Genomic DNA, 22882 nt, shown 5'->3' with positions numbered 1-22882 from the left:
GACCACCACGGTGATGGTTAGCCATCACCTGTTTATCAGAATGAATCTGAAAACATTTTGTCACAGTCCTGTGTTGCAGTCTCGTTGTATGCTAAAAGTTTTTTTTCAGAATGTTTGTTCAAAAGTTTCAGGAAATGTATTCAAACAAGAGACTTTCCTTTAATACATGGACGACCTCGGTTCTTATTCATCCCACTGCTCCTAATTAAGATGTGCCTGAGTAATGGGAATGAGTTGAGCCTGACTGCTTCCAAATATGAAATGTGAACCACTAATGGAAACTGGGCTGAATTAGTTATAGAGAGCACAAATGGCTCAGCTGTGGGAATGAAGGCTTTTTGTTGCCCCTGTGAAATCCTTTTTACCCCGGCATACCACTCCGGTTGAGTGCTGCATTATATGTCTAAGTTCCCTTATATAGTTTAATGAATTTTGAGAATAGCTGCCAGCGTAATCTGTTGTTATTTATTTATCATCATCAAGTAGAATTTCAGCTTTTGTGCCTGGAGTCTTTGAGGGACATTTGGCTTTAAATGGTTTTTCTGACTCATTGCGTGCAAAATCTGTTCAGTATCTGTCACTTACTCTAAATCCTGGATGTAATGAAAAATTGATTAACAACAATGAAAGTATGAAATTAGATTGTTTACTTGCTGTAATACATCTTGGCTGGTTTGTCTCAGCTCCCTGCAGACCTATAAAACAAAGCTGCGTGAGAGTGACAACTGAACTCAGATTGTTTTTACTTCTAAATATTGTGGGCATAATTTTTTTTTGGATCCTGAATGAGGTAATGTGTGGTTCAACTTGCAGTTTAGATAAATAGTGGGTCATTTCAACCATGTTTAACGTTTGTCTCCTTCTCCAGATGAAGTCAACAGAGGTGGACCAAGGGCTTTTCACAGACAGCTACTGCAAAGTGTGCAGCGCTCAGCTCATCTCTGAGTCCCAGAGGGTCGCCCATTATGAGGTGAATACACCCCCAAGCATTACATCACCTGAGTTTGACACACTACACTGCTCCTGTGATGCTAATATAATCTCAGCATCACACTACTGTGGCTCCTCCTCCAGAGACACCAGACGGATCCATACACCTGAACCCTGCAGCTGTCAGGAAACACACAACACACCTGAGTTTACTTTGTTATTTTCTCATTTATCACATCTCAGCTATTTGAAAATTTTGGAAATGAAAGCATGATTGTCAATCATATTGAACATTGGCAGCACTCAGCTACAATTCATGCCTTAAAACAGTTTTCCTGCTTGATTCCTAAAACCCAAATATCAAAAAGTGCCATGATATTTAATCCCAGTTACATCAAATTTTGTTGTTATTATTTCAACAAAACCTTCTCTGAAAAGCTAACAAGCATTTTAATCATTTTAAGTGTGTGTTCACAGGCCTTTAGCAGCTAATCCAGCAGTGTGAACAGCCAAAAGTAATAAAACCCACTTGTATTAACTTAAAAATTAGGTCCTTACACTGAAAGACAACCCTGAAATTTTGCTCATATGTTTTCTTACATGAGTTGCAAACCCTGAAATTGTTCTTCATGATTTTTTCAGTTCCAGCACCTCACGTGGCTCACTGGTTTTAGTATTTCGATGATTACATAATCAACTAATCTCACTCAGGCGTCATTATCCTGATATTTTTGGGTTCAGCTTGTTTGCTGTTTGTTCAGGAATGAGATGGATGGATGATATAAACATTGTGCCCTCAGTGATTGGTGAACAGAGGGGTTTCAAATTCATTAACTTTGCACAAGAGGTGGAATTCTTGTGAGGGGTCTTAGCTGCTCCAAAATAAAGATACATTTCTTCATAACCTTTGACTTTTTATAATATACAAATCTAACTTCCAGAAAACTTCAACATATTCTTAAAAAGGGAAAAAGAAAACAAAATAAAATAAAAAAAAACTCAAATCTGTAATTCATTAATTTGTCCAAACCTTTACTTAAAGGGGAACTCCGGGGCATTTGAAGCGCAATCCCATTGCTAGAGGTTGTCAAATACTGATAGTAGGACACAGACAGGTGCAAATCGGCGCTCCCTGTGCGGAGATTGCGCTGTTTGCGCAGCCTGTCATGCGAGGCTAATACGTGGTGGCTAAGGGGCAAGTGCTAAACCTTCAACGTAAAACAACAACTTGCACACTGCAGAAACGTCACACCACTTTATAAACCATCTGACAATAAAGTCACAAGCCTTACCATCAAAACCATATGCATGGTTCTCACATTACTGGCGTAATTTAAAACATTACAACAATACATGCCCAGTAATATTGTTGTAATGTTTTAAATACTTGAACGCAGTTTTTCTAGAGAAGATAATTGTTTTGTATATGGGATTATCGTCCATTGACTCTTTTGGGCTTTCACATGCGCGAGCATACCAACAAGAGGTAAGTGACATGCTGTTTATAAAGTTGTTTTGTAATGTCCCCATGCCAGTAATGTGAGAACCATGCATATGGTTTTGATGGTAAGGCTTGTGACTTTATTGTCGGATGGTTTATAAAGTGGTGTGACGTTTCTGCAGTGTGCAAGTTGTTGTTTTACGTGGAAGGGTTAGCACTTGCCCCTTAGCCACCACGTATTAGCCTCGCATGACAGGCTGAGCGAACAGCGCTATCTCCACACAGGGAGCGCCGATTTGCACCTGTCTGTGTCCTACTGTCAGTATTTGACAACCTCTAGCAATGGGATTGCGCTTCAAATGCCCCGGAGTTCCCCTTTAAAGGTGGGGTAGGGGTTCTTTTTCTGGAGCATTTTTTTACATATTGCTTGAAATACTCTTCACACCCCCATTGCAACCAATTAATTAAAAGTTTTGACACAAATATGAAAAGTTTTAGTGGCCTCTAGAACGTACAATCTAGGAAAAACACTATCCAATCATACTGAACGGACCGTTAACAATGATTGGATTCTGATGCCGTCTATTAGGGGTGGGCGATATGGAAAAAATGTTGTATCACGATTTTTTTGCATAAAATCACGATTTCGATTTTTTATCACGATCTTCCATCCAAAAAAAAAAAAAGACCAATTACAGTAGAGTTAAGTCGACATGCTGAACTACAGAAGAGCTAAGGAGTAAAAGAAAGAATTTGGCAATCAACACATTGTAATTCAACTGTAACCCAATTCTAGATGAAAAATAATGATCTAATTAATGACATCTGACACAGTGAGAGTGAAGCAACCGGAAATAGAAAAACGAACCACTGATGACGACTTGACTCCATCTCATGATGCCATTTAGCAACAGATGAGCAACGCTGCATGTTCATTTACTGCAGCCACAGTCACATACTGCCATCACCAGAGCACCCTAAAGGAATACTTTTCAACTGTGTAATGTTTGTCACGGTCGCAGTGCATCCCTTTTCTCTTGCACCGTAGTTGGCTTACGAGCTAGCGGTTTCCTCATCCGACCCGAGAGTGCTGCTGCTGGCCGTGAGTTTCTCCCGTGCGCCGCTGTGGATGTGCTGTGGATGGTGCCGCTGCTGCTGTTCCCATTCCTGATGTGGACCAGCAGCAGTGGGTTAGGGTAGAAGAAACCCCGAACCAATTCCAAATTACAGAGGTGGATTTCCTCTTCTTGGTGGGGGGGTTTGCGCGCCCCAATGAGTCTGGGAGCTATGTTGCTCGGGGCTTTAAGCCCCTGGTAGGGTCACCCAAGGCAAACAGATCCTAGATGAGGGACCAGACAAAGAACAGCTCTCAAAAACCCCCTATGATGTACAATATTGTTGGACAACGCGTTCCTTCGCCCGGACGCGGGTCACCGGGGCCTCCCCCTGGAGCCAGGCCCAGGGATGGGGCCCGCCGGCGAGCGCATGGTGGCCGGGTCTGTGCCCATGGGGCTCGGTCGGGCACAGGGATGGGTCCCCCTTCCGAAAGGCTCATCACCCGTGGGAGGGGCTAAGGGGGTCGGGTGCAATGTGAGCTGGGTGGCAGCCGAAGGCGGAGACCTTGGCGGTCTCATCCTCGGCGGTCTGATCCTCGGCTACTGAAGCAGGCTCTTGGGACGTGGAACGTCACCTCTCTGTTGGGTAAGGAGCCTGAGCTGGTGCGCGAGGCTGAGCGATTCCGGCTAGATATAGTCGGACTCACCTCGACGCATGGCTTGGGCTCCGGAACCAGCCTCCTCGAGAGGGGTTGGACTCTCTTCCACTCTGGAGTTGCCCGTGGTGAGAGGCGCAGAGCAGGTGTGGGCATACCTTTTGCCCCCCGGCTGTTCGCCTGTACAGCGCGTTTCTCGTTTTGCCGTTTGCGTCGCGTGTGCTGCGGTTGTTTTGTGATTGCCGCATTTTTCTCTTACAGCGTTTTACTGCTGGATTTGTGTTTGCCGTTTGCAACGCGTTTGCACGTGTCGGCCACCGTACTTTACTCTACATCCTGTACACCTACAACTGCACCTCCACCCACCAGAGCAACACCTTCGTCAAATATGCTGATGACACCACAGTGGAAGGGCTCATCTCTGGGCGGGATGAGACCGCTTACAGGGAGGAGACGGAGCGGGTGAGAACAATCTGCTCAACAACACCTCCAAAACAAAAGAGGCCATCATCGATTTCAGGAGGAAGAAAACTGATATCCTTCCACAATATACATTGACAGAAAAAGTGTGGAAAGGGTGGTGGACTTCCGTTTCCTGGGAGTCCATCTTGAGGAGGACCTGAACTGGGACATGAACACCTTGGAGCTGCTAAAAAAGGCCCAGCAGAGACTGCACTTCCTGAAGGTTCTGAGGAAAAATAACATCTCCCAGAGACTGCTTGTGTCCTTTTATCGGTGCTGCATTAAGAACATCCTCACATATTGTATTGTGTATGTAATACAACAGCTGCACCGTGGCCCAGAGGACAGCGCTTCAGAGGGTCATTAAAACTGCACAGAAGATCGACAGCTGCCCTCTCCCCACACTGGAGGATCTGCACAGTTCCCGGTGCCTCAAGAAGGCAAATAACATCATAAAGGACATTTCTCACCCTGGACACCCACTCTTCGAACTTCTCCCATCAGGGAGACAGTACCAACTTTTAAAAACAAGGACAAATAGACTAAAGAACAGTTTGTATCCCACTGCAGTCGCCACACTTAACGCTTAATACTTAATTTGCTTTTGGAGTGCATTTTGAAAATCACCACGGACTCATGACATTGCCAGAGTCTCGTTGTCACACCTACATTCAATTCAATTCAATTCATTTTATTTATATAGCGCCAAATACAACAAATGTCATCTCAAGGCACTTAGATAGTAAGTCCAATTCAAGCCAATTGGAATTCAATTAATTAATAATAATCATAATTCATAAAATAATCCAATTCGTTCATATAGAGCCAATTCAAAAACAATTTCCTAGCTAAGAAAACCAACAGATTGCACTGAAAACTTTTTGTTTTTCGGTCCAATCTCCCGGCCTGAGCGTGCCTGAGGCGACTGTGGAGAGAAACGACTCCCTTTTAACAGGAAGAAACCTCTGGCAGAACCAGACTCAGGAAGGGTGGCCATCCGCCTCGACCAGCTGGGGTTTGAGAAGACAGAAAGGGGGGGGGGCGCGGCGGCGGCAGCACTGTAACACCATTCAAAGGATATCTGTTGGAACAGGGAAACACGAGTTAATGACCACAATAATATCACATATACATAAAGAGAGTAAAGTGAGGAAAGGTGTGACAGATGAGGCCCCCCAGCAGTCTAGGCCTATAGCAGCTTAACTATGGGATGTTTCAGGATTACCTGAGCCATCCCTATTCAAGGTAAACACAAGAAACTTGTGCTAACGAAAAAATAAATAATAAAATAAAGGAGTACTCAGTGAGTAATTCCCTATACTCCCTATATAGATCTGCTCCTCACACCGCAACAACCATCTTTTTACAGCCACAAGCTACCTCAGCCTCTCACCAACTGCACACCAGTCACAGCGGGGTGGGGATGCAAACCCTGGTTCGGGTAGGGGGAGAAATAAAAGAGGTAAGATAAGCGGGAATGGGATTCAAACCCTGGTTCGGGTAAACATGACAGCTGTTACACGCACACACCAGATTCATAGTGAATAGTAACAACACAGCCCTTATGGATGGATCCTGCCATCATCTTTTATTTTTAAAATCCGAAATAAGCCCACATCCACCTGATCCTCCCCTCTGACTGTAGATTTGACCCTTAAAACATCATTCAGTATCAATTTAATATCATTCAAACATCGCAAGCTTTGAAGAATAACAGGCAGAGAGAGAGGGCGAGGCGCTTTAATTACGCTTTCAAAGACTGTATCACATCTGTATACATGTCTTAAAACATATAAAATGCATGAATAGAAAGAAGGGACTGTTATCTGTTGAGTAACACATTTCCTCATATGGAAAGCCTTGTCGGAATGGTGGGACGTTTGCATGGCGGGATGTCGAAATCATAAAAGCAAATCATAAAAGAGAGACAAGAAACAAAAATCCTACCTCAAACTAAAAACTCCAGAAAAATAAGATAACAGAATCAAACAAAGCACAGAAAAACTAAGACAAGGAAATCTAACCCAAAGTCACAAAATAAAATTGAAGAACCACAAACTCTAACAAAATTCTGTCGGTGAATCATGAAAAAATTCCCAAAAATTATTTCACAATGTTATATTGAAAAAAAAAACAAGGTCTTTCAATGTCTATGGGGCATAACTTTATGAAAAGATTCAGGGAGTCTGAAGAAATCTCAGTGATAGAGACCAAAGATAAAAACCACAGATGGACGTTCAAGTCCTATGGCAGCACAGAATAGGAAACCATCATCATGCCACTATGATCAGTATAAACCCACGGGCTCAGGAGTACCTTGGAAAACCATTTCCACTCAACACAATCCACGGCGGCATCCAGAAATATAACCCGAAACTGTATTACACAAGGAGGAAGCCATATATACAGTCTGTGCAGAAATCTTGCTGAGTTTTCAGGAAAGATTAGCTGTTTTAGGGAATAAAAATACCTATTGAAAATCTGTGGAGCATCATGTGGAGGAGAATCAGAAAACAACAGTAACCAAGGACTGTTGATCAGCTTAAATCTTGGATTCAGCAAGAATGGACACAGAATCCTCCGAAAGACTGCGTCAATTTGAATCCTCAGTTCTCAAACCATGAAAGAGGAAAGCTGACAGTGAAAAACATACCTTTATCCTAACTTCTTTAAGTGTGTTGTTGGCATCAAATTCAAGATTTGAAAAAAAAGTTATGTACAAAGGGCCTCATGCAAGATCATTTTCGTATTTTTATTCTAAATTTCTCCCACTTTTTTTGTACGAAGGTCTCGTACGAACACGCCACGTCAGATTCAACAAACGCTCTTAACTTCGGAAAAGTAAATGATGAACGCAGGGCGTTTCTAGCTTTGTGGGGGCCCTAAGCAAGATGCTGTTTGGGGGCCCCTGGTTTGTCAAACTACAATGAAGAGATTCCTAACGCTTTTGATGGTACACTAAGATCTATTACACTTTATGAGCAAAACAGGCTACAGTTAAAATTAAACATTGAACCACTCAGGCAAGTTAAACTAATAAAAAACTATAATACAAAGAAAACAACAATCAATAAAAAAAAAAGATTTTGAGTGTTTTTAAAAAATATTAAACATTATTAAACATGGCAACTTTAAAGATGTTACCCAATTACAAAGTTTCTTTTAAGAAGTTTCTGAATTAATTTACACATTGTACTAGTTAAAGTAATACAACTAAGAAAAATTATCCACTGCCACAATATTCTAAAATAATCTAATTAGAAGCCTATAAATAACAAACCAAACTTAGTTAATCCTGAGTAATGCTAAAATAATGTCAAATTATGACAACTGCTAGAATCTGAATAAACGGGTCTGGAGTCATTCATTCTCATGGCAGGACAGACAGTTCATTCATATGTGACATATTCATTTTGTACTGTTCTCTCTGTGTGTTTTGCTCTTGCGTGAACACAGATAAACAGCCAGCCAAACTCCTTTTTCAAAGAGCCAGGAAGTGAGCGGCTTGCTCCTTTAATATCTTACACATAAGTCAGCATTTCTAACTGCATTGAATTCGGTGTAAAACTAGAAAAGACAGATACAAAAAAATGTCTTAATAAACAGCCATGTAAATATCAATAACAACGTATCAACTGCTTAAAATGAACTCAACAAATATTAGCACAGCATTCTAAAAAACAAGGCAAATTAGCTACGAAATTACTTTTATAAAAGTAACAGTATAATTACAAAGTTATAAAGTTATAAGTTATAATTATAAAATACTTCTATAAAGTATAACAGTACAATAACTTAAAATTCCTTAACACATCTTATCAAACCTGTAAACAATTTGTAACACTTACAACCATTGCTTTCTGGGAGATTAACTGCATAACGGCTGTGAAACTACTATAAACTGCTGTAAACGGCTATAAACGGCTATAAACGTTTTCTTCGTTGTTACTTCCGGTTCGTCGAGGGATTTTCAAAATAAAGGCGCCAAAAATACATATAAAGAAAGAAAACTGAATCAACATTTCAAAGTGTATTTTAAACATATTCAGGGCAGAACACTCCCCGTCTGGCATTTACTGATGCCACTTAAGACTAAACTGTCTGAACTCTGGCTTTCCTTTGCCAGGAGTACGACCAACTCAGTGATAGGCCTCAAGAATGTCTTTACTTTGTCATGTGATGTTGTCCTGACCTCAACTTTGCGGACCTTCCCATCACCGCTTGGACTGGTAAATGTGACCAGACCCATTGGCCATTCATTGCGTGGGGAATCACTCTGTTTAAGTAGCACAATGTCTCCGACTTCCAGGTTGCGACATGCTGTGTGCCACTTACGCCTTGGCTGAAGGGTATGGAGGTATTTGGTTCTCCATCGACTCCAAAACTCATTAGCAAGTGCCTGCACCTGTCTCCACTGACACTTGAAAAGATTCTTTTCCTTGAAAATGCCATGTGGAGCAGACACACCTGGTTTTTGGGTCAAGAGCATAGCAGGAGTCAGCAGCATTGGAGAGGAGGGGTCGGAGGAGACCGGGACTAAAGGTCTGGCGTTGATTATAGCACACACCTCTGCCATTAAAGTACAGAGCACATCATGAGTCAGGTGAGTATGCTTGGTTCGTAGCAACATGGAATCGAGTATCCTCCGGGTCACGCCAATCATGCGCTCCCACACTCCTCCCATGTGTGATGCATGCGGGGGATTGAATTCCCATGTGCAACCATTCTCGTGTAAGTACTTTAAAGTGCTGGTTTGCTTTGGATCATCCGGTCTCATGTCCAGTTCAGAACTGGCTCCAATAAAGTTTGTGCCTCGATCTGATCTCAGCTGCTTCGCTGGCCCTCTTACAACGAAAAACCTTCGGAGGGCATTAATGCAGCTGGCTGCATCCATCGACTCTATGACTTCTACATGCACAGCTCTGGTACTCATGCATGTAAAAAGTATGGCCCAGCGCTTGCTTTGAGCTGCGCCACCTCTGGTGCGTCGGGTGAGAACCTCCCAGGGGCCAAAAACGTCTAATCCTACATAGGTGAATGGCGCTGATGAGCTCAGACGCTCTGGAGGGAGGTCGGCCATCTTTTGGACCTCAAGTCTTCCCCTCACCCTGCGGCAGGTGACACAACGATGAAGGACTGAACTTATCAACCTCTTGCCTGCAACAATCCACAGGCCTGCAGCCCTGATTGCTCCCTCAGTGAATTGTCGCCCTTGGTGTTCAACTTTCATGTGGTAATGATTCACTAGTAGTGTTGTGACATGACTTTGTTTCGGGAGAATGATTGGGTTTCTCACCTCTGGACTGATCGATGCATGTTTCAGACGTCCTCCGATCCGTAAGAGGCCATCATTCATGAAAGGATCGAGGTTCAGGATTGCGCTTGTTCTTGAAATTGCTCTGTCTTCTTGCAGTGCAATGTACTCTTTTGGATAAGCATCCCTTTGAACAGACTCAAGTATAACCCACTTGGCTGCTGTCAGCTCTTCTGGAGTACGAAGTCTGCTGCATCGATGCCATCCTTTACATGTAGCTGGTGTGTCAGATCTGAATGAATGAGTTTGATGGATCAAGAAGGAAACTGCCCTCAGCAAAGACTCCCAAGTGGAGAAGCGTTGGAAACGTCCTGAGGTAAGTTTACATTCATTAATGCAGGTAGCAAGGCTGGTCAGTTGAGGTCTCACATCTGCATCTGTTCCGGGATCCACCAACTTAAAGGTCTCCTGTGTTTCAGCCAGAAATGGTTTGTGAAGGAACTCTGGCCCTGTAAACCACATGCTGTTGGTAAGTTGAGACGCTGGAACAGATCTGGTGGCCAGATCAGCTGGATTTTGACCTGTAGGCACATAATGCCACTGTTGAGGGGAGGTTGTCTTGCGTATACGGTGAACACGATTGTGTACATACACAAAGAATCGCTTTGTTTCATTGTATATATAGCCTAGGACAACTTTACTGTCACAATAGAACCTCACTGCATCTGGTTTGTGGTCAAGCTCGTCAAGGATCAGTTCAGCCATCTCGACGGCCAGCACAGCTCCACACAGTTCGAGGCGAGGGATGGTGGGCTCTGGTTGAGGAGCCAGCTTAGCCTTCCCGAGCACAAAGCCAACTCACATCTGTCATGACAACTCTGAGGTAAGCTACTGCCCCTATTGCCCAGTTTGAAGCATCAGAAAAAAGACATAACTCTGTGTATGTGGCACTGGAGAGAGATCGTTGTATGTATGAGCGTGGAAGATGGAGAGCACTCAGGTCCTTTAATGATTCTTTCCATGTTTCCCATTTGTTTAACTTGTCTGCAGGAAGTTCGGTGTCCCACTCGTGAATGTCGGCAGAAAGTTCTCTGAGCAAGGCTCTCCCTTTGATGGTCACTGGTGCAACCAAGCCCAACGGGTCGAAGAGGCTATTGACAGTGGATAGCACTCCACGACGGGTGAATGGCTTGTCGTTGACTGCCACTTTAAATGTGAAAGTGTCAGAATCTATGTTCCAGCACAAACCAAGACTTCTTTGCACTGGAAGCTCTTCTTTGTCCAGTCCCAGATCTCTCAGGCCTGCAGCCAGATCTTCAGGTGTGAAGGCTTGCATCACTGCGACACTGTTAGAGGCGATTTTATGCAGTTTAAGGTTTGATTCTCCCAACAAAGCTTGAGTGCGCTTGAGCAGATCAATGGCTTCAGTCTCAGACGGGAGGGAGATGAGCCCATCGTCCACATAAAAGTGTCGCTCAACAAAGTGGCGAGAGTCAGAGCCATATTTTTGTTCACCTTCTTGGGCAGCTCTCCGGAGGCCATATATAGCAACTGCTGGCGAAGGGCTGTTCCCGAACACGTGTACTCGCATCCTGAGTTCAATCACCTCCTTAGTCAGATCGTTATCCTTGTGCCAGAGGAATCTTAAGTAGTCTCTGTGGTCTTCTCTCACCAGGAATCCATAGAACATCTGTTGGATGTCGGCACTCAGTGCAACAAGCTCCTTTCTGAATCTAAGCAGCACTCCCAGGAGCGAGTTATTTAAGTCAGGGCCTGAAAGCAGGACGTTGTTAAGAGAGATGCCACCTTCTTGTGCGCTCGAATCAAATACGACTCGTATCTGACCTGGCTTTTGGGGGTGGTACACTCCAAAAATGGGTAAGTACCAGCACTCTGAATTCTCAGGAAGAAGGGGAGCTTCTTCAGCATGTCCGTTTAAAAACAGCCTCTCCATAAAGGCAACAAACTGCTCTTTCATTTCAGGATTTTTGCTCAGTGTACGCCGCAAGGAGTGGAGACGGGAGAGGGCTTGAGCACGGTTATTTGGAAGGCGTGGCCTGGGTAACCTGAAAGGTAGGGGGGCGGTCCAGCTGTTCTTTTCATCTCTGTGGAACTCCTTTTCCATGACCTCAAGAAACGTTTCATCCTCGAAAGACAGGGCAGGTTTGTCATCATTCTCTGTTCTCATGAAGACACTGCATCCAAGTTTGTCTTGAGCTGCCACACCGTTGCCAGAACAGCTGGAGAGATGAGTTGAGGTGCCGGGTCTGTGCTCCCCGCCGTAGCTCATCTTTTCTTTGACGCTGATGTGTTTCTGACATGGTGTTAGATAGGATGGACGTCCGTTCTGCAGGACGTTGGTCTTAAAGACGGATACAGTGGGTTTGTGAGCACTATCAATACAAACTTCTCCCACAATCACCCAACCTAAATCCAAACGCTGGGCAAAAGGTGCATTGTGGGGCCCACTGATTTGCTGTCTCACCTTGTGGACACGTATGAGGTCTCTCCCTAGTAAGATCAGGATCTGCGCCTCAGGATCAGGCTGTGGGATGTAAGGCGCCACGGGTTTCAGATGAGCGTGGGAAAGAGCGACCTCTGGTGAGGGGATTTCTGAACGATTGCTCATGATCTCATTACATTCAATGAGTGGCGGTAAGTCTAAACACACATCACCATTTATTGCTTGTACCTGGAAACCGGCTGCCTTCCTTCCAGTCATTTCAACAGTGCTGGCGCAAGTTCTCATCAGGTAGGGTGAAGGGGTGCCTTGGATACCAAAGAGCTGGAAAAACTCAGCTCTAGCCAGCGAGCGATTGCTTTGGTCATCAAGGATGGCATACATCTTGACTGAGCGTTCCTTTTGTCCTTGTGGGAAAACTTGAACCAAGCATATCTTTGCACAAGATCGAGCTGGAAGGCCTTCTCCACAGACCTCAGTGCACCTTGACGTAACCTCTGAAAGTGTGTTGTTTTGCTGCTCCGTGTCTGGCTCAGTCACAGATGACACTGCTGGTGAGAGGTGTATGTCTGGATGCATGGCTGTGCAGTGTCGATCACTCTCACACTCGTAGCATTTCAGTTCCACATAACAGTCTTTGGCCATGTGAGTAGCAGAGTAGCACCTAAAACATCGCCTGTGATCTCTTAGCAATCTTTTGCGCTCTGTCAGCGGCTTCATTTTAAAGGCTCTGCAATTTTCCAGAGGATGAGATTTATTGTGAAGTGGGCAGTATTTAGCTGGATCACCACTGTTTTTCTTCTCCATCTCTGCTCTATACATTGAGTTTGAACCTTCTGCTGCTGACAAGTCTGTCTTATGGACAGATATAGTCGTTCTCACACCATCATGCTTTAATATGGGCCTCTCAGTACGTAAATGAGTGCGGCTATTGTTCATCAAAACAAAGCTGGGGTCATTTCTAGCTTTTGCCTCACCGTTGACAAAGTCAGCAAAGAAGGAAAACGGGGGATAACTTACAGCATAATGTTGTTTTTATCTTGACCCAGTAGACAGCCATTTTTCTTGTAGGTTTAATGGCAGCTTTTCGACGATGGGGTTGATGCCCCGAGGTGTGTCAAGGTAACTGAGTCCAGGTAAATATCCATCGTCTTTGGCTGAGAGCAGCTCCATGAGCAGGTCACTAAGTTCTCTTAGTTTAATGTTCTCCCTTGAAGTGAGACGAGGAAAATTGTCCTACCGCTTGAATAGAGCACTCTCTATCACTTCAGGGGTGGCGTAGCACTCTCTTAGCCTTGTCCAAGACATCTGAAGTGCGGCTTCAGGGTTAGTGACATGTACTGCTCGTATTCTTTTAATGTGTTCAGATGATTCTTTTCCTAACCATTTTACCAGGAGATCTAACTCTTCACCAGCTGTTAGGTCTAAGTCTTGAGTGGCATTAAGGAAGGAAGACTGCCACGCTCTGAAGCTCTCAGGCTGATCATCAAACTTGGTAAGACCTGTGGTTACTAACTCCCTGCGTGCCAGATATTTAGCAAAGTCTATCATGTTAGCAGCTGGAGTAATAGCAGAAGTCTTTGTGCGTCTTGGTGTTGTGGGTGAACCAACATGGCGGTGGATGGGGCTTAATTCAGGGGCCTCCTGCCTTGTCAGTGGCTGTGTCTCTTTGATATGGGGATGGGACAGTGTGTCTGGGGCAGGTGTGTTAGGACTGAAGCTGGTCTGAGCTTGATGGTCCAGATATGCCTCTGTTCGCTGTTGAATAATCAGTGGTGAGACGTCACTCCTGATGACACTGCCTATATCCTCATATTCTGATTGTGCTGCAGCTTCTAAGATTTCAGCCTCTGCGTTAGCAGCAGCAGCAGCTTCTTTTTCAAGTTCTAGTGCTTCTAGGTCCGCTTCTAGTGTAGCTTTTTCCAAATCCAATTTGGCTCTCTGCTTTTTCAATTCCAACTCTTTTTGTCCGTATGTGACTCTGGTGCGTGCTGCTTCAGCTGCGGCTCTGGCTTTAGTGGCAGCGCTAGCCACTGAATGCTTGGAGGAAGATGTGCGCTTTGAGCTGGCTACTGATGCTGCCTTGTCATCCTTTTGTGTTGTCTGGGCTTCCATAACTGCAGCAGAAGAATCCCTCTGATGATATGGTTTTTTACTGTACTGTTCTCTCTGTGTGTTTTGCTCTTGCGTGAACACAGATAAACAGCCAGCCAAACTCCTTTTTCAAAGAGCCAGGAAGTGAGCGGCTTGCTCCTTTAATATCTTACACATAATCAGCATTTCTGACTGCATTGAATTCGGTGTAAAACTAGAAAAGACAGATACAAAAAAATGTCTTAATAAACAGCCATGTAAATATCAATAACAACGTATCAACTGCTTAAAATGAACTCAACAAATATTAGCACAGCATTCTAAAAAACAAGGCAAATTAGCTACGAAATTACTTTTATAAAAGTAACAGTATAATTACAAAGTTATAAAGTTATAAGTTATAATTATAAAATACTTCTATAAAGTATAACAGTACAATAACTTAAAATTCCTTAACACATCTTATCAAACCTGTAAACAATTTGTAACACTTACAACCATTGCTTTCTGGGAGATTAACTGCATAACGGCTGTGAAACTACTATAAACTGCTGTAAACGGCTATAAACGGCTATAAACGTTTTCTTCGTTGTTACTTCCGGTTCGTCGAGGGATTTTCAAAATAAAGGCGCCAAAAATACATATAAAGAAAGAAAACTGAATCAACATTTCAAAGTGTATTTTAAACATATTCAGGGCAGAACACATTTTATATAAGCAAACTTTTATAAAGCAAACACTGTGGGTGGAATGATGGGTAGATGTCAATCATTCCCGTCATACCTGTCGGGGGCCCTCTACGCTACTCAATGTGTGACAGTGCTGTCCAACAAATTTATTATTTATTTATTTATATTGTTTGTTTTGGTTTAGTTTACTTTGATCTATTCATCTATTATTTGAAATATTTGTCTTTTATTATTTTATTATATACTTATTATATACTTATTTATCCAGTATTTTTCCTCATGGGGATCTTCCACACCGGGGACTATGCCTACTTGGTCTGTGGGGTTGTTGCTGTGGGGATCGCCCTGGTCAGGGTGGCCGGGGGATCCTGCACTGCAGCCCTGGCTGTGTTGTGGACGCCAGCCTGCCCTAATCTGGGCGGTTCCCTGTGGTGACGGCCTCTGTGGTCATTGGTTGGCTGGCTCTCGGTGTGGACAGATCCCCAAGATATCGTTTCCTCACCTCAGTGTCAAGCCAGATGTTAATGTTTATTGTTGGTGATGTTGATGTTGCTCATGTTGGTGGGGGGTATGTGTGCAGTGTGGTTGTCAGTGTGATGTTGTGTGTGAGTTTATGTATGTATTGATTTTATTATTGATTTTATTATGTAAAGCACTTTGCGCTGCTGTTTTGTATAAAAAGTGCTATATAAATAAAGTTTGATTTGATTTGATTTGAAATATGACCTAATAATGCCCCAAAAACACCAGCCACAGTTCATCTTTGCAGTTTATGTTATTTATATCCAACTTTAATTTTTTTTACAAGGGATGTAATAAATACATTAAATGGCTACAGATAAATAAATACAGGACATTTTAATTCTCCTGCATACTCCACGCCCAAAATAATACCATATAAGGCTACGCTTCCTATCTCTTGTGCTAGTGTTGAGTGTTGACTCATGAGAATAGCATCAAGGCGCAAAAAGAACAACTTTACGGGCTCTGAGATTGAAGTTCTGCTTTCAAAGATCCAAAAAGGAAAATCTGTCTTTTTTAGCAGTGTCAGCAGTGAAATTACGGGACCTGCTAAAGCGAAGAAATGGCAAGCAGTTACGAGTGCTGTTAATTCCGTGTCACCTGTAGTTCGTAATGTCAGCGAAATAAAGAAGAAATGGTTTGATATGAAAAAAATATATATACCTTGGAGAAAAAAGCTATAGATGACCATTCAAGGCTGGTTCCCTACTCATCTTTGGTGCCAGCAGACCTCTGAAGGGACAACTTCTGTCATGAATTATTTAGTCAATATATTTTTCTCAGAAATCATTATGGTGACACCTAAATTCTAAATGTAACCCTCCATCTTTCGTCAAAATATCGGTACTTTTAACCGCAAAAGCACCAAAATGCTAACGGACAAATGGGAACTTGAGGTTAAGTTTGGTTCTTATGTGCAGTCTCAGCCTGGATTAGCAACGATTATAAAGGCATGGACCACAGAGTTCACACACTTTCAATGAGGGTTCTGATTCTGCCAAATAGTAAGTAGCTGATGGACACTGAACACATGACTTTGCTCCGATCATCTGTGTCGCTTCTGGTGCCAAATTTATGGCTCAGTTTGCAGATTTGTTTTGTTTCATGAGACGTCAACTTTTTACAGAACTGAAATTATTTTTTTTTTTCTGGGCTTTTTATGCCTTTAATGATAGGACAGTTGGAGAGAGACAGGAAGCAGAGAGAGGGAGAAGACATGCAGCAAAGAGCTGTCCGGTGCGGGACTCGAACCGGGGCCCGCTGTAGCGAGGACTGTAGCCTCTGTACATGGGGCGGCTGCTTAACCCACTACGCCACCGACCGCCCCACAGAACTGAAATTCTTATTGTAAAGAATTACTTTGCCATCTTTGATGTTAAAACTGATATTTCCACCCATTACTTTTGTGTTGTAATTGTGCATACAGTTTTGTTTGACCGTTCCCTTAATACTTGTAGTAAACAACACAACATTAACTCACTGATAGGATATGCAATAATTGTAGCTTTTTTTTACAGCTCCCCTACAGACACTCTCCTGAACTTAGACTTCAAATTTCAAACGAGTGCAGATCATCGCAGTTTTCTGGTTTCCCTCGCTGAAATATATGTTTGAATTCTAAATAAGAATAAGCAGAGTAAATCTTAGAATCCCCTAGTTTAGAAAATACATTATTATATAGAAATTTATGAAAAAACTTTGAGGAATTTTTTCAATTTATAAGTACCAGAAACACCATCTTGAAAAAGATGTTTATCTTTTAAAGATGTTTATCTTTTTCAAGAACTCATCAAATACGTCTTATTTGTAAGGGGGGTTTCCATACCACTTATGCACACTAATGCTTTTCAGTAAAAAGCCCAAATCCCCTCCAGCAAGCATATAATCCTTTTTGAGAAATGTAGGAAAGTTTGATGAATCGGTGATGATGGAAGGTGATGATGATGATGAATGGTTTTCCTTAGACTCTGTGTTGATGTTGCATTTATACTCATGACACCAGGTTAAGTTCTATCTTAGAGGATAAAGTCTGGGAACCAAAGTATTTGTGCACAAGTATAGTAATGTGTCCATCTTCTTCATGTCAGAATGATCGTGTCCAACAAGATTTAGGTGGAGAATGTAGCGGTACATCTAACTGATGCACATTACTTATCTGCTAACCGCAGCACTGTTTTGATGACACAGCTCAGATGATGAAATTTGCTTTTTCAACTATTAGCATGACTGATTTTAATCAGTTAGTAGCTACAGTCCTTCCTAAAAATGTTTGTCAGAGGAATTATCTCTCCTTGCAGGATCTTTACTGGTACTTCAGTTTGAGACCATTTCCAACCAAATCTAGTTATGTATCCTTTTGATTCAAACAGTCTGTTCCGTAACATTTTTTCACTGGATTGAAAATCCTTTTGCTGACATGCCATATATCCATCCATCCATCCATCCATTTTCTATACTCGCTTAAGCCAATTTAGTGTTGCGGGGGGAGGTGTGTGTGTGTGTGTGGTGGTGGTGTGGGGGGGGGGGGTACACCCTGGACCGGTTGCCAGTCCATCACAGGGACAAACAAGACACACAACCATCCACTTACACACTCACTCCTTGGGACAATTTAGAGTCATGCCATATCTCCACAGATATAATTTATCTTTACATAGTAAGAGTGACACCTGATCAGTCACTTCAGACAGCAGCAGGTTTCCTCCCCCCTGCCTGAGTCTTGTCAGGTGTTGAACCATCTCTCTCTGAAGATGCTGCCTCTTACTGACTGTCGCTTTGAGATGCAAGACCAGCGTCTTAGTAAGGCTTCCTGCAGCTGGACATGTGGTGAGAGAAGCTGAAGAGACTCTTATGAATACTGTGATCCACACAGAGGTTGACAGGCTGCTGGAATAAATTAGTTTGAGACCTTGAGTCAGTCATGTCATTTTATTGAATCTCTGCTGACATAAAGGGTGCTGGTGAGGTGAAAAAGCATTAATTACAATGAGATTTCACCTTATCAGCACCCTTATAGCAACAGAAAATGAATACAATACCAGTTTGAACTGCAGCCAATTCCAAAAAGTAAAAGTAACTCTTAACTACTTTCTAGTTAGTTACTTTCTAGTTTGTGCACACTGGTATCTACAGTCTTCATATAAGATTAAAAACAAGTTGGTTATTCACCAATTCTATTTATTATTCATGATACCTATAGCCCCAGAGTAAAAAAAAACTGTGTTGGAAATGGCCCCAACCAACAGAAGGCATCATTCATTTACTCATTGAGATGAAGAGCAAAAGATCCCACATACCTTACAGCTTTCTGCATTCTGCAGTATTTCATAGATTTAACAACAACACAAGCTCAAACGTTTAAATTTGTTGGTGTAACGACAAACACAGGCACTGTTAGCTTAAGTTTCAATTCAATTCAGTTTTATTTATATAGCGCCAAATTACAACAAATGTCATGTCAAGGCACTTCAATAATACAGTCCGATTCAAGTCAGCCTGAGGGCCCTGAGTGCGGCTGTGGCTCAGTGGTTAGAGTCGGTTGTCCAATAACTGGAAGGTCGGCAGGTTCAATTCCCACTCTCGCCACTCAAAAAGATTGGTGAAACTGACAGCTGGAGGGGTGTCCGTCCACCTCCTTGTCACGGCCGAGATGCCCTTGAGCAAGGCACCGTACCCCCATGCTCCCCGGGCGCTGTGAATGGCTGCCCACCGCTCCAGGTTGGCATCTGTCTCTGCAGTGTGTGTGCATGTGCGTGTGTGTCAACAGGTGCCAACCTGGATGGGGTAAAAGCAGAGGACAAATTTCATGTGTATGCATGACCAATAAATAAAACTGATCTTAAAGTCAAGTGGAGTTCAATTAATTGTAATCATAATCCAATCAAATCTACTAAATTAACTTCAAAATCAGTCTAATTCATACATACAGATAGCCTGGGAATTCCCATGCTGCTTTGCGCTCGATTTCATTCTCACTGCAAAGTCAGCCTGGAAACCACCGCCCTTATTTTTGCTAGAGTTTGGGAACCAATCACAGAACGGGGGGGGGGGGGGGGGGGGGGGGGGGGGGGGGGGGGGGCAGCAAGACGATGACGACGTCTATGCGCTACACCGAAGCTTGTAGAGCGTTAATCCAACATGGCAGCGGACACAACGTTACCGTTCAATGCCGCCTTAGAAAGTGTTTCGGAGTAGATTCACCCTAGGGTCATTTGAACCGTGACATCCAGCCAAGTAGCCCACCCGAAGTTTTTTCGATATTGGCTGAACATCAGCTGAGTTACTGAGTTATCCCGAATAGCTTAGTACAAGCGCTAACGGACCCTGGCAGTATCTCCAAAATTACCACACTAAAATCACATGTCATGACACCAAACTTCTACAGTTGTACAAATATGGTCTGTACTCACCAAACGATGCATTTGGAAGTTTGTACATAGTCCAGGAGTTTATTATTATCATCAACACAAGCCTGATAGCTTTTCTGCTGCTAAAGCTTCGTTGACGTCACTTCTGGGAGCTTCAAAGTAAGATGAGGGTTGATCTGCTACTGTAGACAACAAAGCAAGGCTGCTCAATTTCTCCATTATTAAAATAAATTCACAACTCTACAACATAAAAATTCATGTAGAATATAGCATATAGGCCTACTTTGTTGTCAATTTAAGTAGCTTAGAGCGCAAGTTTACTTTTATTTTCCATTTTTTTCTTCTTACTCGTCGAATTTCTGTCGTCATCTGGTATAAGTGATACAATTGGCTATGAATCGCGCGCAAAGCAGCATGGGAAGAACCTGACGTCATTTGATAGACATTCGTAGCGCCCAATAAACGGCTCCAGGCATTCGTAAACCACGCCTCAAATACGAGAAAATGCACACCTAGTTCCCAGACCACCATCTCATCGAGATTGTGGACGCGTCAGCCAGGCTAACATACAGAGCCAATTCAAAAGCAATTTCCTAGCTCAGGAAACCAACAGATTGCACCGAAATTTCTCTTCGGTTCAATCCCCGTCCTGAGCGTGCCTGAGGCGACTGTGGAAAGGAACGACTCCCTTTTAACAGGGAGAAACCTCTGGCAGAACCAGACTCAGGAAGGGTGGCCATCCGCCTCCACCAGCTGGGGAATGAGAGGAAAGGTGTGACTGATGAGGCCCCCCAGCACTCTAGGCCTATAGCAGCTTAACTATGGGATGTTTCAGGATCACCTGAGCCAACCCTAACTATAAGCTTTATCAAAAAGGAAAGTTTTAAGCCTGGTCTTAAAAGTGGAAAGGGTGTCTGCTTCCCGGACATTTACTGGCAGCTTATTCCACAAGAGAGGGGCCTGATAACTGAAGGCTCTGCCTCCCATTCTACTTTTAGAAACTCTGGGAACCTCAAGTAAACCTGCAGTTTGAGAGCGAAGTGCTCTGTTAGGAAAATATCTAACAATGAGATTTGATGGAGCTCAGTCATTAAGAGCTTTTATATATAAGGAGAAGAATCTTAAATTCTATTCTGAATTTAACAGGGAGCCAATGAAGAGAAGCTAAAACTGGAGAAATATGATCTCTGCTGTTAGTTCTCATCAGAAATCTGTCTGCAACATTTTGGATCAACTGAAGGCTTTTCAGAGAATATGTGGGACAGCCCAATAATAAAGAATTACAGTAGTCCAATCTTGAAGTAACAAATGCATGGAATAGTTTTTCTGCATCACTCTGAGGCAGGATGTTCCTGATTTTAACAATATTACGAAGGTGAAAGAAGGCAGTCCGATAAACCTGTTTTATATGCGAATCAAATGATAAATTCTGGTCAAGAATAACTCCAAGGTTCCTCACTGTAGAACTAGAAGCCAAGGAAATACCATCTAGAGTAACTATACAGCCAGACAGTTTCTCCCTGAAGTGCTCAGGTCCAAAGATAACAACTTCAATTTTGTCTGAATTTAGAAGCAGACAGTTCTGAGTCATCCAGGTCTTTATGTCTTTAAGTGTGTTAAGACCAGAATGTGAAATGACATAGTTCAGATATTTCCTTGAGGCAGTTGGATATCTACAATACTGTGCAGAAGTCCTCAGCCACCCCTAATTTAAAAGGAAAAGCAATATTTGAGACTACACTAGACTTGGTGCAATTTAGTATGATCACCTTTATTCTCCAACACAGCCTGAACCCTCTTGGACAAGCTTTCTGTCATTTCTTCAAGTAGTCTTCAGGAATATTTATCCAGGCTTCTTGAAGGACATCCTAAAGCTCTTCTTTGGATGTTGGCTGCCTTTTGTTCTGTTCTCTGTCAAGATTATCCCACTGATAATCAACAGTTTTGTGGTCCTGGTTCTACTCAATCCAAGACCATTATCCATTTTTCTACCCAGGTATGCTTTCACTTCATTTGCAGTGTGTCATTGTCATTTGCATTGTCATTGTCCTGCTGAAATATGAAACCACTGCCATTTAGAGGCTTTCCGGATGGTAGTAAATGGTGAATGAAAATTGGACTGTAAATTTTATTTTAGTGATTTGTCTCTAAGACAGGCTGCTGGTAAAAAGTCCCTAAAGAAAAAAACTAAAATTTGTTCTTTCCTAAGCTGTCTGTTATGTGTAGCCACAACACTGGTTAGCTCCTTGCGTTGGGTGCCTTTTTTTTATGCTTGAACAATTTATAATGTTAAGTAGCTTAATTAACAAAAAACATTACTCTGAAAATGATCAGGTAGAAGGACTTGAATGAAAATGAGTGAAAAACATCCTTTGTCCAAAGAAACATCTTTGAAAGACCTTCATATAGGCTGGAGAACTATTGCTCAGAACCACTTGAAAAGATTACAAGAAAGGCAAAACAGCAAGAAACAAGGGGTGGCTCAAGACTTTTACACAATTGTTCTTTAAAGTTCGTCAAAAGTTTGTGTATCTAAGTAAACTTTTTTATACTGAGAGTTTTAACAAGTCAGACTCTGTTCCCTGCAGGGGACTCTGCTTAGGGCACTGCTGTAGAGTGCTATTTAAAGTAGGCTTCACTGTCTATGGGTAACAGGAGAACTGCTTTGTTCTTCCGGGCATTGCAGGAGACAGGAAGAAGTAGCTGCACCAATGCAAATCAAATATTAATTTTGTTATTGTGTGGTGAATGCTGAGCACAGCACTTGGCCTATCGCCTCGTGGAGGGAGGGCATGTTTGGATTCTCTTTCGTGTCAGTTAGGGTCTTATGAATCTTGACATGTTTGGGTCATGGCGATGACAGCAAGAACAAAAAAAAACTAATTAGAAAAAAAACTGCAATGAAACATTCTACATGATTTACATTTAAGGAGATAAGCTGTTCATTTTGT

At 42.7% G+C, this 22882-nt stretch overlaps 1 protein-coding gene across 1 annotated transcript in view; it reads left to right on the top strand.

Annotated features, from left to right (window-relative positions):
• LOC142382392 (zinc finger matrin-type protein 4-like) overlaps positions 1–22882 on the top strand; it is a 192931-nt gene that overhangs the window by 22661 nt on the left and 147388 nt on the right. Inside the window, exon 2 of the mRNA XM_075468190.1 lies at positions 869–970. Within this exon, the coding sequence (XP_075324305.1) occupies positions 869–970 (102 nt within the window). The remainder of the gene's footprint in view (positions 1–868; positions 971–22882) is intronic.

This window comes from Odontesthes bonariensis, chromosome 6 (assembly GCF_027942865.1).
Source record: "Odontesthes bonariensis isolate fOdoBon6 chromosome 6, fOdoBon6.hap1, whole genome shotgun sequence".
NCBI lineage: Eukaryota > Metazoa > Chordata > Actinopteri > Atheriniformes > Atherinopsidae > Odontesthes > Odontesthes bonariensis.
Note: the sequence above shows the minus strand (reverse complement) of the source record. Positions and strands in the feature narration are given on the sequence as shown.